This window comes from Austrofundulus limnaeus, unplaced genomic scaffold (genome assembly GCF_001266775.1).
Source record: "Austrofundulus limnaeus strain Quisiro unplaced genomic scaffold, Austrofundulus_limnaeus-1.0 Scaffold1, whole genome shotgun sequence".
Taxonomy (NCBI): Eukaryota; Metazoa; Chordata; class Actinopteri; order Cyprinodontiformes; family Rivulidae; genus Austrofundulus; species Austrofundulus limnaeus.
This window is the reverse complement of record NW_013952403.1, coordinates 6,953,657-6,967,327: the sequence shown is the minus strand read 5'-3', so window position 1 is coordinate 6,967,327 and position 13,671 is coordinate 6,953,657. Positions and strand designations below refer to the sequence as shown.

Below are 13,671 nucleotides of genomic sequence, written 5' to 3'. Positions count from 1 at the left end.
TGTGTGTGTGTGTGTGTGTGTGTGTGTGTGTGTGTGTGTGTGTGTGTGTGTGTGTGTGTGTATTATGCAATAAGTAAGGACGGGAAAGACAGAACTGTCCAGTTTCTTACCAAATAATGAGACAAATCTGTTCTTGTACATATTACATCTAAATGTGCTTATCAAACATTTCAGACTGGGTTACTACATTGTAAACACAATAACGATAAGAAACACATATTTAATACATTACTATTGTACTGTATTACTGTATTATAAATACCCACATCTGTCAAAGGGAGACTTCTCGTAAAGTGTATAAGTACACTATTTATTAATGACAAATAAACATGTATAAATGCCAAAAGTTAGTCTTTAATGTGAAAAATCAATACTTGAAATTATTGTTCAATCATGTCACTACTATCAACAGTGATGATTTATCAAAAAGGTAAAAAAAAGTTATGTTAACACATCAAATAATCCCACCCCATCCAAAATAGTACAGTTTTACACTTTACAATAAGGATCCCTGTAATATTTGTGGATATTTATACTGCAGTAATACAGTACAATATTATAAATTAAAATATGTGTTTCCTAATCATTATTGTGCTTACAAGGTAGTATGTTTAATACCCAAACAGAAGTGGCTCAGTATTTGGAAAGAAACGGGATGGTTTAGTCTCTTTTTTGACGTTAATCAATCAATAACAAACACTTATTAATTTATAAAGTGTTTACAGATGAATCAGTAATCTATCTAAAAACTCTTTAAAAGCCATCTATAAGGGGAGTCTTATTGTAAAGTGGTACCCTTAATTCACACTATACCTCTAAACCTAACTAGTAGAGCTGCAATGAATGAATGAATGAATGAATGAATGAATGAATGAATGAATGAATGAATGAATGAATGAATGAATGAATGAATGTGAGGACCGGGAAAACATCCTCACTTCTCAAGAATGACCTCACTTGGTTAAAAACCTAATGTGGTTCTCAGTCTGCAGCAGAAACAAGTAGACCAACACACACACATTTCATGCAGAGCTTCCTGTTTTCCTCCTTTTTTCCAAGGGTGTGTCCTTTGTGTGAGAGTGAGGCTGATGCTGCTAGTATGTGTGGTTGCCATGGAGACTGTTCTGAGATGTAATGAAGTGATGAGCTGGCCTGTTTCCAGCTGCCAGTATGTACCCGCCTACCCCTCAGCCAGTAAAACTTCCATCCCAGCATTTGTAATATGTGTGCAAGCTAAAAGGAACAGCATGGATATGATGGGGGTGGGGCTGGGGCTGGGGGGTTCAAAGACATGCATCCTCCCCAGGACTGTTTAGTCAGCCAGAGAGAGAAGGAATAGAGCAAAGCAAACATGGATAAAGAGTGTGAGATTAGAGAATCAGTTCCAAAATGGGGAAGAGGGGGTCTTGAGGGAGCCATAAATGCAGCAGTAGAGTCCCTAGCACWAGTGAGAAAATTGGAGTTTCTTAGGTTGAGATGGAGGGAAAAAACATTAAATACACACCCTGCAGCCAAGTGAGAACATCACAGGCTTGCAATTGGTCACAGATTAAGAAAAAAAAGAACTTATCACCCGTCCCTTCAGCAAGCTTTCATCAATGCTCCTTCTCAGTGGCATTGAAGCGTGTTTTTTTTTTTTTTTTTTTTTTTGCACTCATTAGATTAGCTTTGTCATGCTCTGAACCACAGCTTCCATCGTCTTCCAACCGGTTGAGATGCAAAGTCCGGGTATCCTGAGAGGAAACTGTCCAAAGCCTGTCTGCGTTTCCTGATAGCATTGTTCGGTACCATGACAAGAATTTGTTTGATTCATGACTGAATCAGGACAACCAACGGGTTGTTTGACTCTCTCTGGCTCCCATAAGAAGGGATTTGTGCTGCCTTTTTGTTCTCTCTTGCCCTTTGCTTTTGAAAGAAAGGTACACATGGGATCAGAGCAAAGGCAGAATGCCTTCTCATCGTGTTTGCTGTATGCACCTGAGTAAAGGGATTGTGGTTAACATGGGACTTTTGTTTTTGGGGATTTTGAAATGGGACAATTCTTCTAAACAGAGAAAAAAGGACAACTTTACTAAAATAAAAAAATGCTAACAAAATTGTGTTGGCGAGAGACTTGCTTACTCTATAGCAAAGTTGTGTCCAGTTGTTTATAGTAAATTGGTTTATCTTAACAATTTAATTTTTGTAATCACTGACTGGGTTGTTTATTTTGTAAATTCAAATGTCTGATTCATTTTGTACATTTTATTTTCTTTTGTGAGCACCTTTCTTTCATACGTATTTTTCCATTGCGCTGTTATGCAGAAACTGACCGTCAGTGCAATCAGACATTTTTGTCCTCCCTCTTCTTTCTCTCTCCCAAACACACTCATAGATGGGATTATGCTTCAGTGCTTTGACTTAATGAGAAAGCCTGGGTGGATGGGCAGTGGGGGTGAGGATTTGTACTACCGACATAATCCAACAGAGGGACCAGTTTCACTGCCTCTCCCACCTCTCTGCTCTCTCTTGCTCAGGCTGCTTCTCCCACTGACATCAGGATTGACTTTGCAGTGCTGTTGCCACTGACCTTTTCTTTTTTAACTGACTCATACCTCCTGATACACAGCAGCTTTATATGTCACTTTATGATACAGTTGTGCTATTTAGGCTTTTGTTGTTGTTGTTTCCCCAATAAGCATTAGTTAAATATTATTTGCTAGTATACTTTTTTTTTTTTCACCTCCAGACTCACATGCTCACTTTTATCACTCTGGCCTAAAATTAGTTTTCATCTTAATTTGTGTTGTAGGAGTCCAAAGATTTTAATGATATAAATGAAAATATCAACTTATCTATTTCTCAAATAATTGCAAACCCCCTGACCCATCAGATGTCAGTTAATCTTCAATGTTGCAGTTTATTTGCAGGTAAACGTTTTTGGCTAGGTATATTTTTATTATTTTTTTTATTTGTTTTGCCATTTTAAAAATTAGGTTACAACTGCAAGTGACATTTGTTCAGACAAAAAATATTTGTGTCCTTACAAGGCATTATTGTAGTGCTGTAGACTGGCTGCAGCACACAGGCCTGCAGGCACGGTTGTCCTTTACGTTTGCATGGTTGCTTCTGTTTAAAGGGAATGATGAAAGGAGTCCAAATTCATGGTAGCTCTTCAATGCCCTGCATTTTTGTAGACGTGTTTGTAATCTGACTCACCAAAATGGGGGATTTCACAGAAAAGAAAAAAAAAGGTTTCCTAGGCGAAACAATATTAATGAATTTTAGAGTGGCTGCTTACAGTATTAATGAGGCTGGAAAGAACACCATTAATTTAGTGGCCATAATAAATAATTAATGCTATGGGGGAGCTTGCATAGTGACAGATAAATTGTACAAAAAAAGAATATTTTTATCTGAATGACCTTTTTCACATCTATCACCTTGCCTGCATTTATAAATCTAATTTCTTCATCTCACCCACTTTTTCATAAGTAAATGTTGTCATGATTAATTAAACTTCCAGTGTTCTTCATCAGTCTTTAGCTGGGGCAACAGCTGGCTAACAGCTGAGCAGCTGGACAGCATCCAGCACAAGTTCAGGAAGGTGACAAGCGAGACTGGGAATTAATCACCGATGAGGAAGAGATGTTCTGATTACCTATTTTATTTTTGAAAAAAGCAATTACAAAAAATAAAAAACAGTAGATGCCGACACAAATCAGCCAATTAGCGCATTAAAATTAGTATGTGATGAACCGAGACAGACATCTGTCTGTCTGCAAGTGGAATTTTGTTGATAACATTATCTGCAGCACCCTTGAGTAAGCAATAAAAAACGTTACAGAGAGGCATGCAATTAATAAAAGAACAGATGGACAGATGTTTGAGCAGGTACAAGTGGTTCAGGTACAAACGTTGGTGATGTGCATAAGAAAAGCAAAAAAATCAGGAAGATTAGAGATTAGATGGATATGTGCAAAGGTCAGATAAACCTGCTCTGTATTTAACTTTGATTAGATAGCTGTCAGTTGTTCAGTTGTAATCATTTTTTCTATCTTGGGATGCAAAATAGAAGTTCAAATGTACCACTGGGAAAACCTAAATGCCACAGTTGCTATTTCAGTTCAACATGTCGACCCTTCGGCTCTTGTTGAAAATAGATAGGAGAAAAATTCTGAGTGATGCTGCTGTGCAATATTATACTGCATGACAAATATGACATTTATTAAAACTTGTAACACATTTGTCGACAGTATTGAACATAGTGGAATATGCATCCTATTTTGACCCTGCTTCTTTGAGGTTTCTGTGTGTCAGCCCATCCTTTAGCACTGTCAAAGTGAGACACGGTCTTCTCCTCGTCTCCCCGGATGCCAAGCTCTGTCATCGCCGTGGGCAAGTGTAGTGTGGGTGAGAGTGGCAAAACACCAAAAAAAGGAAAAGATTATGTGGGTGGTAGATGCTCAACTTGGCCCAGTCGCTGTGGTGAAGCTAAAGGGATTCAGGGTTTCATAAGGCCACTTCTTCACACCACAAGGCTTTAAAGTCACACCAGTACACTTTATTTTTGCACAATATGGTGCATGAGAATAGGAAGTTACATCTGTAAATACTTTTTTTATTATCATTATTTTTTACTTTTACATAAGATTGTAAAAACATATTAGGTATTCAGTAAAATATATTTAAATTATATCAGAAACCATTCAACACATTATAATAGAACTGTTAGAAAATAATCAGGTAAACATGTACAACTGATTAACCTTTGGAGTCAACATGATTTAAGATGACTGCCACAGCTATTCCCAACACACACATTTGATGTCAGCCCTGTTTGTTAGCAAAATATCTCTTGAACCTTTTGGCAGATTTTAGTGAAACTCTCAGGAAGTAATCATTTAACAAACAGCTAAAACTCTAATTTTTGGAGTCAATCTAAGATGGTTGTCACAGCTAACTGACATTAGCAAATGCAAAATAGCTACAACCCAGTTTCACAGATAAGTGACTAAATTTGATCTGGTAGGAGCTAAGAGTCATGTTCAACACATACTTGTAAGTGCTAACAAATCACTTTGAGATTGTGTAATCTTGCATGACTTAGTTTTAACTATGAGCTTTTCAAGAATTTTTTTGTTTAGAATTTTGACAATAATGGTGGGAAGAGGTATGACCTCTTTCAAGGAGTGCTAGACCTTTAATTGATTCAAGTTAGGGACATGAAACAAACACATAAAAATCTCATTTTCATGGCTTGTGTGATTTTTCAGTTCTAGAGTTTATTTATTTATTTATTTATTTATTTATTTATTTATTTATTTATTTATTTATTTATTTATTTGAAACAAGGTCACATCTGGAGCATCTTGTCTTTGACCCGGTTACGGTCATCACCGGTGAACTGCGTCGTGACGTCACAGCTATGTGACCTCCCTCCTTTTTTTATAAAGAGATTAACTTTTGACAAAAATGCTTTGCAAAACTGCAATGCCAAGCTGCTAGAATCAATGTAGACATTTGCAATACTGTGTTTATGTGAAACATTTGATAAATAAAAATATTTTAACAAAATTTACCCCTGTTGTAGTAAAAAAAAGGCTTTAGTGTAGATTGATTTCAATCGATCTGAACATAAAGGGACTTGGAACGATTCAGCCTGTGCGCCTCTTACTTCACTTTAAATACAATCAGTATTTGTTGTTGTGTGTGATTTGTTCCCCCAGTTATTAATTGGCATCAGTGAGGAAGTCTATCCGGCAGGGTGCTTCATAAAACAGTGTTTATTTTTWAAATTTATTTATTTTTTCTGGTAGCAGAGAAAAAGGGCGGTGGCACTGGCAAAGAAAAAAAAAGAGAAAAACGGCTGGTTTAAAATCCTCAACTGTATTTTGAGGCTTAGTGCTGCATTTGGGTGTCCACACGTACAAACTGTGTTGATAAGACTTGAGACATTTGAGTATTTATAGGGATATTAGATTTTATATGCTGTTCGATCGGAGTTGCTGAAACGCAGCCAGCATCTTTTGAGCGAGTGGCTCTCCCTCCCCCTCGTTTGCCCACCGACAGCATCACCGTCACAGGCAGAGAGAAGGAGAGAGGATAGAGAAGGAGAGGGAGCAGCAACAGCGGAGATGAGACAGCTTTGTAACATCAGATAATATTAGGAAAAAAATGTGGATATAGCTACAGGAAGATGATTTAGATAAGATGCAGTGTTTATCCTGCGTATAGCCGGAGTTATGCAGCGACCATTCCTCTGATTTTAATGAGGCGGGTGGGGACCCGCAGCAAGCTGAAGATTTCTCCAAATCATTTGCAAAGTCTGCCTGCCTGCAATGGCCGTGGCTGTGGGATGGTGTTACAGCCTAATGGAGAATGTGCCTTTTTCTTTATGCCTGCTTATTGTCGCATTCAGTGGACTCGCAAACGCACAGCTCAGATACTCCATTCCAGAGGAGCTGGAAAATGGAGCGCAGGTGGGTGACATCGTCCGGGATTTGGATCTGGACCTGAGAAAACTTTCCACCCGACGTGGCAGGATCACGTCGGATAGTGGGCGGAGGTACTTCACCATCAACCACAAAACCGGGAAGCTGGTGGTGAGTGACCGCATCGACCGAGAGACGGTTTGTGAGTTCGTCAGCCCCTGTGTTCTCAGCCTTGAGGTGGTGTTGGAAAACCCGCTTGAGACGCAAAAGGTGGAGGTAGAGATTCTGGACGTGAATGACCACGCACCGCAGTTCCCCCAGGACGAATACCAGCTGGAGGTGTCTGAGTCCGCCCTCACCTTGTCCCGGTTTCACATCGAGGGAGCTCAGGACGATGACGATGGCTCTAACTCCGTGAAGCATTACAGACTAAGTCCAAATGACCATCTAACTTTAGACTCCATTAAACCTTTTTCCAACAACAAGCAAATTGAGATGATCCTCAAAAAGCCCTTTGACCGGGAGCGTGTTGCCTCTCATCAGTTGGTCCTGACAGCTGTAGATGGAGGCACACCACAGAGAACTGGGACAGCCAAAATCAATGTCCGCATCCTTGATGCCAATGACAACGTGCCAGTGTTTGACAGCTCAGTATATAAAGTCAAAGTGCCTGAAAACTCTCCAAAAGGGACACTTGTGATTAAATTAAATGCAACAGACCTCGATGAGGGCTCAAATGGAGACGTTTTTTACTCTTTTAGCAGTTACACACCTGAAAGAGTGAGACAGATGTTTTCCATGGACACAGTCACAGGGGAAATTAGGGTGAAAAATAATATTGATTATGAGGAGACCAACTCCTATGAAATGTACATTCAGGCAATGGACAAGGGCCCAGCTCCCGTGGCAGTGCACTGTAAAGTAGTTGTAGAAGTTTTGGATGTCAACGACAACATTCCTGAGATTGTCCTGTCTTCACTCTCCAGCCCTGTGCGAGAAGACGCCCGGGCGGACACAGTGGTGGCATTGATCAGTGTGAATGACCGTGACTCTGGACAAAACAAACAGGTAACCCTGGAGATCATGCCCAATCTGCCTTTCAAGATCAAGTCATTTCGAAGTTATTACACCATCGTCACAAACGCTTTCCTGGACCGGGAAAGCATCTCATCTTACAACGTCACCGTCAACGCCGTGGATGGAGGCACGCCACCCCTTTCGTCTCACATGACCTTCAAGGTTGAGGTTGCAGACATCAACGACAACCCACCTCATTTTGAACAGACCTCGTATACTGTTTATATAACAGAGAACAATGCTTTTGGTGCATCTCTATGTGTTGTCAAGGCAACAGATGGTGATGCTGCAGAAAATGCTCGCATCACTTACACAGTCCTCAATGACAACAATCATGGTATCCCTGTAGCCAGCTATGTCAGCATCAAACCTGACACAGGTGAGGCCTACGCCCTGCAAGCCTTTGACTTTGAAAAGCTGCGAGAGTTTCACTTTCAAGTTAAAGCACAGGATAATGGTGTGCCTCCTCTCAGCCGTGTGGTCACAGTATATGTTTACATCATGGATCAGAACGATCATGTGCCCAAGATTGTTTACCCTCCTGCTAACGGAAGCCACACAACAGAGACAATACTGAAAAATGCAGAAGCAGGAGTGTTGGTCAGCAAGGTGACAGCATTGGATGGTGATGCAGGACAGAATGCTTGGCTGTTTTATTCCTTGGAGCAGCCCAACACAGATCTCAACCTGTTTAAGGTTCATGAGTACACAGGTGAGATTCGCACCACAAGGCGAGTCATTGAAGATAACTCTACTACCTTTCGTCTGACTGTACTGGTCCATGACCACGGTGTTCCTCCACTCTCCTCTACCGCCACTCTCCATGTGCACGTGATGGAGGTGCCTCCAAAGCTGACCCCTGACATGAAGAGCATCGTCAGGCATGACAGCAAACTAATGTTTTCCCCTGTCACACTCTACCTCATCATAGCCCTATGTGCCACAACCTTTGTATTTCTCGTCACAGTCTTCGTTCTGGCCATCGTGCGATGCCATGAGTACTGCACCCAGAAGGGTTCCTGCTCCCCATGTTGTGTTGCCCAGAAAAGTGTGCCAGAGGGAGGTGCCTCAGCAAGTGGCGGTGGAGGAAGAGCTGCAGGTGGTGGTGGTGATGCAAGTGCAGGCGCAGGTGCAGTAAGGCAGCAAAACATCAATGTGGCCCTACGTCGTGATCTCAAAGTGGAGCCGCATTACATTGAAGTGCGAGGAAATGGGTCTCTGACCAAAACATACTGTTATAAGACATGCTTGACTGCCACGTCAGGAAGTGACACGTTTATGTTCTACAACACGGGAAGGCCACACAGTGGCACCTGGGGCTCAGGTTATGTCACCAGCCACAGTGGGCAGAGCCAGATATTTGTACGGCGTCTCAGTATGCCAGATGCAACTGCCATTCAGGTGTGTGTCGGGTGGTATATTTGCCATTTTAGATTCACAAATCGGGTGAAAGTATGTCAATGAAGCCTATTCAGTTTGTAGTTTTGTGATTATCTTTATATGTCATATTTTTTTAACAGAGCAATTGTGTAGATTTCAGTAACTTCCTGACCTATGACTCCAGATGACTTCACACACTGTCATTTGTTCATGGTAAGCTGTGACATATTCTTAAGTCCATTAGAGTTAAAGGGCACAGCATGGGCACATGTAGAGACAATCTGCAAACAGTGCAACTTTGCCTACTTAATMTGTCACCATTTTTAATTCATATCCTTCTTGTCAAATAATTCCATTGAATATTAAACCAAGTGTAAGCAATTATTAGTAAGGCAAAAATATGGCAAAGAGTCTATTTAATTTTGAGTCTAAAACATTTTTATTTGCATTTTAGCTTGTGAAGTAACAGTTTGTTTAAAAAAATGAATACAAAAACAGTTCTGGTTAATGTAAAAAATAATATTGCAATGATAAAACACCCATGATTTGTTTTTCCCCAATTGTGTTTTTCTTATAGTTTATGCTAGTCTGCAGAGAAGGAAAGAGTAGTGGAGAATAAAATGTCTATAAAGCAATAAAAAAAACTATTAAAGTGATTCTACTGCAATCACTTGACCTGTTCCTCATTAAATGCCAGTCATGTTTGAGTTTGCTGTGTAATTAAACAGCAGTGATGTGTTTCTCAGCGCTGCGTGTGGATTGGTTGCTGAGAAGCTGATGAGGCAGGGGATAAGAGGTGATTGGACACAGTGTTGATGGCGGAGGTGTGAGCTCTGTCTCCATGCAAGGAGTTTTCACTCAGGAAGAGGCAAAAATAGAAGGGAATAAAAAAAAACAGAACAGGGCTGTTTAAAATCAATGTATATTTATATATTTTTTCTTTATGGTTGCAGTATCTGGCAAGACAATGAAAACAGTCTGCTTATAGTTTCTCATCTTCAAAGGATAAATCAGAATATAATACATTATTTTGCTAAGATCTTGTCTTCTTCTAGCTTGAATATCGTATGTAAAATGATGGTTTTCCAGTTTTGCCAATCTGTTTTCTCTTGGGTGTGTCCTAATCTGTGGATATTCCAGATGCTTCATTTTGTATTTGTGCATGCTCTCGTTTGTATAATTTCATTTTCGCTTATAAATGCCATACGGCCAAACAGACCAGTCTTCCTTTGGCCAATGATGTGCAGGGGAAAAGAAAACAAAGCTGTTTAGTCCCATTTMTGGACAATCTGGTATCTTTTTCAATGGGTATTTCTAATTATGTGCCTTGCGCCACATGTAAATTTATGACATTTTTCTTCAATTATATACATAATGCCACACTTATTTATATGTTTTATTCTGTAAACTATTGATCCACATGCTGATTGCTTTTTGATAAGTAACTGTCTTCATCTGATTGCCCTCAGTTTCTTGTATCGATTCTGCATTGCTCTGTTTCTCTGTGGACATTTTGCCTTTTTTAATGACTCTAGGAGGAATAACAGGCTTCTCTTATTAAGACAGAATATTGAATTTCTGGTGTGATGAATGTCCCGTGCAGACTCATAGAGGTCAGTGCAGCTTTGGCAGCAGGTGAACATCGGTCAAATTTGAAGGAAAATGAGATTGCAAATAGGTCTCTTATATACTGCATGACAAACCGGGGAGGATGCAGTGTCCTCGTTGAGACTGGTTCAGATTTATAGGGGTTGAGAAGAGAGAAAATGCAATCTCATCTTCGTCATATCACATTTTACTGCCAGCATGATTACTCGGGAGGTTCTCAACCACAGAATCTTCTGTCATCTAAAAAATATTTTTATTTTGTTGTATTTTTTTTGCATTAGTGCTAAAACAAAAGGCATATCTCTAACCGCTTTCATTTCAGGCACCTGTGCAGCATTTCTGAGCTGCCCCTTTGTGTCTTTTGATTGTAGAACTGTCCAAATCTTGTTGCTGAGGAGGTTAATTTGATATCTGCCCTCTTTTCCTTCATCTCCGTTCCACATGTGACCTTCACAGATCTGAGATGACAGGAGGGCGATAGAAGAAAATATAGACAGACCATAAAGACAGTATTTAGATTTAATTAAATTTTCAGGGATTTATTTATTTATTACATTTTTAAAACATTAAAGATGTCAGGAAAATTTAAGCTATTATAAATGTAATCATGAGCAGGACGTTATTTCAGTAAATATGCYAGGTTGTGCCACAAGAAGATGCACTTTGGATATGTTGTCCTAAGATGTCTGTATTAAAATTATGGGCACCGTGGGCTTTTTTTGTCTTTGTCAAAGTCAAGAGACTGAAGAAGGGAGGGGTTGTGTTGATGAGAAGAGAAGTGCGCATCAACAAAATTATAATATTCTGCTCATTACTCATTTTTCTTCAAAGGCAGGAGGAAGCTGCATGTGTGGCGCACATCCAGAAGCAGTTCTCACCATGATTTATTAATGAGACRGTATTGGCTTTTGCCTGTACTTAAGGCTCAATTCCTCTCACTTTCTCTTGCAGCCCAAGGCGCCTAATTCAGACTGGAGATACTCAGCTTCTCTCAGAGCAGGAGGTGTAATGCAGAGGTAAGCATTTTTTCCACTTTAATTATTATTATTTACTTTTTTGGCAAAAAAGTACTTCACTAGTCACTTTCATCTTATAAAGTTTCATCTATTGGGATATGATAAACCCAGCACCATTTTCAGATTGGTCTTTAGACCATTTAGTTTCACTCATTAAAAACACTAACAATTGTTGTTTTCATGTTAATTGTATTTAATTAAACATACAATAAAGGCTAGTGGTAGCAAATCTGACACATTCAATATATGAAATTATACAGTTACAATTACATATTAAGTATTTCAAACAAATCCACCCAGTTTGAAAGCTTTTTGTAACCTTAGCCATATGGGCAATTGACAGGAGGGAAGAGCAAGCAGAGGGACATTCAGTGATGTATGAAGGGCAGGCTGTCAGGTGGAAAGATGAACTATCAGGGACATGGAGAGTGCTGCATGACCACAGCAGGAACTGCATTACCCAGAAGACACTTGGAACCAAGCAAAGGGTCCGGTTAATGAGATGTGGCACAATAATTACAAATCGCTGGCAATGTAATTAGTGGCCCTTATTAGCTTCATTATATAAATCAAATCATTTGTAGATATACTGTATAATATAACTAATGGTCTACTCTCTGTTGTAGAGCAAACAAGTGACAATTTCAAGTGCATTTAAAACACAAACTTCAGACTTTTGTATTTATGTTGATGCAAAATTTTGTGACAAGGATGTTCAGGAACATGGGTGTCCTGAGACATCGCTATGTTTATGTGTATTGGACATGAGCTAATTTATACTGGTTAGTGCTTCCAATCTGCAAGTATTTTATCCCCAATATGTTATCATATGTACGTTTTGATATCCATGCCATATTAATACCAATGAATCAGCTGTCACCATTTTTTACAACATATCTTCTAATTGCTAGATATTAATGAGGTTGAGTGAAACACATTAAATGTCCTTTAGGACTCATTCTAATGTATTTTAGGAAGACTTATAATTAAAAACATCTTCTTTTTATGCTGCAATACAATCAGAAAAATTTTAAATATTAGCTCCGAACATTATGTTAGTACAGACAGTTTGACCAAATCTCTCATAAAATCATCCAAGTTTAGTAATGATAACATACTTTTGGGTAAATGTTGTCATAAAAATGCAGTTTTGTGGACCTACCAAAACAAAATGTTAATTTTGAAAACTGGCAGACTAAAATGTTTTTTTCCTGTGTCTGAAGGTGCATGCATGTGTTTGTACTGTATGTCTGTTTATTACCAAAGTTTATTTAAAGTTTCTCACAATAAACAAACGTAACTTAATTTCACAGAAAAAAAAATCATTGAATGTGCATGTGCATCTACAACCTATCGTAGTTTTACTGATATGGTCGAAGGTTTTATGTTGGTTWTGTCAAAAAATTTGCCATTAATTATTTAGAGTCAACTTCCTTTGTCTGTTAGCATAATYTATCATGAACCCCTGGATATATATTGATGAAACTTGTATAAAGGATATAATGGATGCACATCTCCAACTGATTAACTTTTGGAGACAATCAAATTCACGAAGGCTGCCACAGCAGACCAAACTAAAACACAAAACTGATTAGCCAATCTGTTTCATGGATGCTGAGCTAAAAATGTGCATAATTGTAATTAAGAGTCATTCACAACAAATACTGCTTGTTGTGCTCATCACACAGTATTTTGTTTAAAATGCTATCACTACTGTTGCTGTCAACCCTGTTTGTCTGTTGCCAAAATACCTCCTGAACCACTAGGGTTTGAGTTTGACTTGGCACTTATTTTAACTGCTAGCATGTATTGTTGCATCTATGCTCATAGTTGGCCTTTAGTGTTTGTGCTGCACTGCTGAACTCACTTTTTGGATTAATATGCAGTCTTTTTCGTGTTCAGTAATGCTTTTTTATACCCCAAGTTGGCTTTAAGTCTTACGTTAATGTCAAATACTGTATAAAGCAGTACAACGAGGTATTTYGCTTGCACTTTATCTGCTCAACTTGTTTGGCACTACAGAGCATGTAACATTTTCCAGAAGGAAGGGTGCTGAAATGCACCAGACTGGGTGTGAAAGTGGGAGAAGAGCCATCTGCAATCCATAATCTAGAGACCATAAAGGAAATGCAGTGTCAGTGCATTCTAATCTATGCATTTCCAATCGTATATATATA

The 13,671-nt window shown here is 39.0% G+C and overlaps 1 protein-coding gene across 3 annotated transcripts in view; it reads left to right on the top strand.

The window, feature by feature from the left end:
• Positions 1 to 5,354: 5,354 nt before the first annotated feature.
• Positions 5,355 to 13,671, top strand: part of pcdh2ac (protocadherin 2 alpha c) — a 22,131-nt gene continuing 13,814 nt past the window's right edge. The window contains exons 1-2 of one of the 3 annotated variants that reach the window (XM_014007322.1): positions 5,355 to 8,891; positions 11,430 to 11,494. In XM_014007322.1, coding sequence (XP_013862776.1) covers positions 6,321 to 8,891; positions 11,430 to 11,494 — 2,636 coding nt within the window. In that variant the 5' untranslated portion in view covers positions 5,355 to 6,320. Of the gene's footprint in view, positions 8,892 to 9,010; positions 9,547 to 11,429; positions 11,495 to 13,671 lie in introns of those variants that run through there. The other 2 variants (XM_014007330.1, XM_014007314.1) reach the window with 2 other exon arrangements.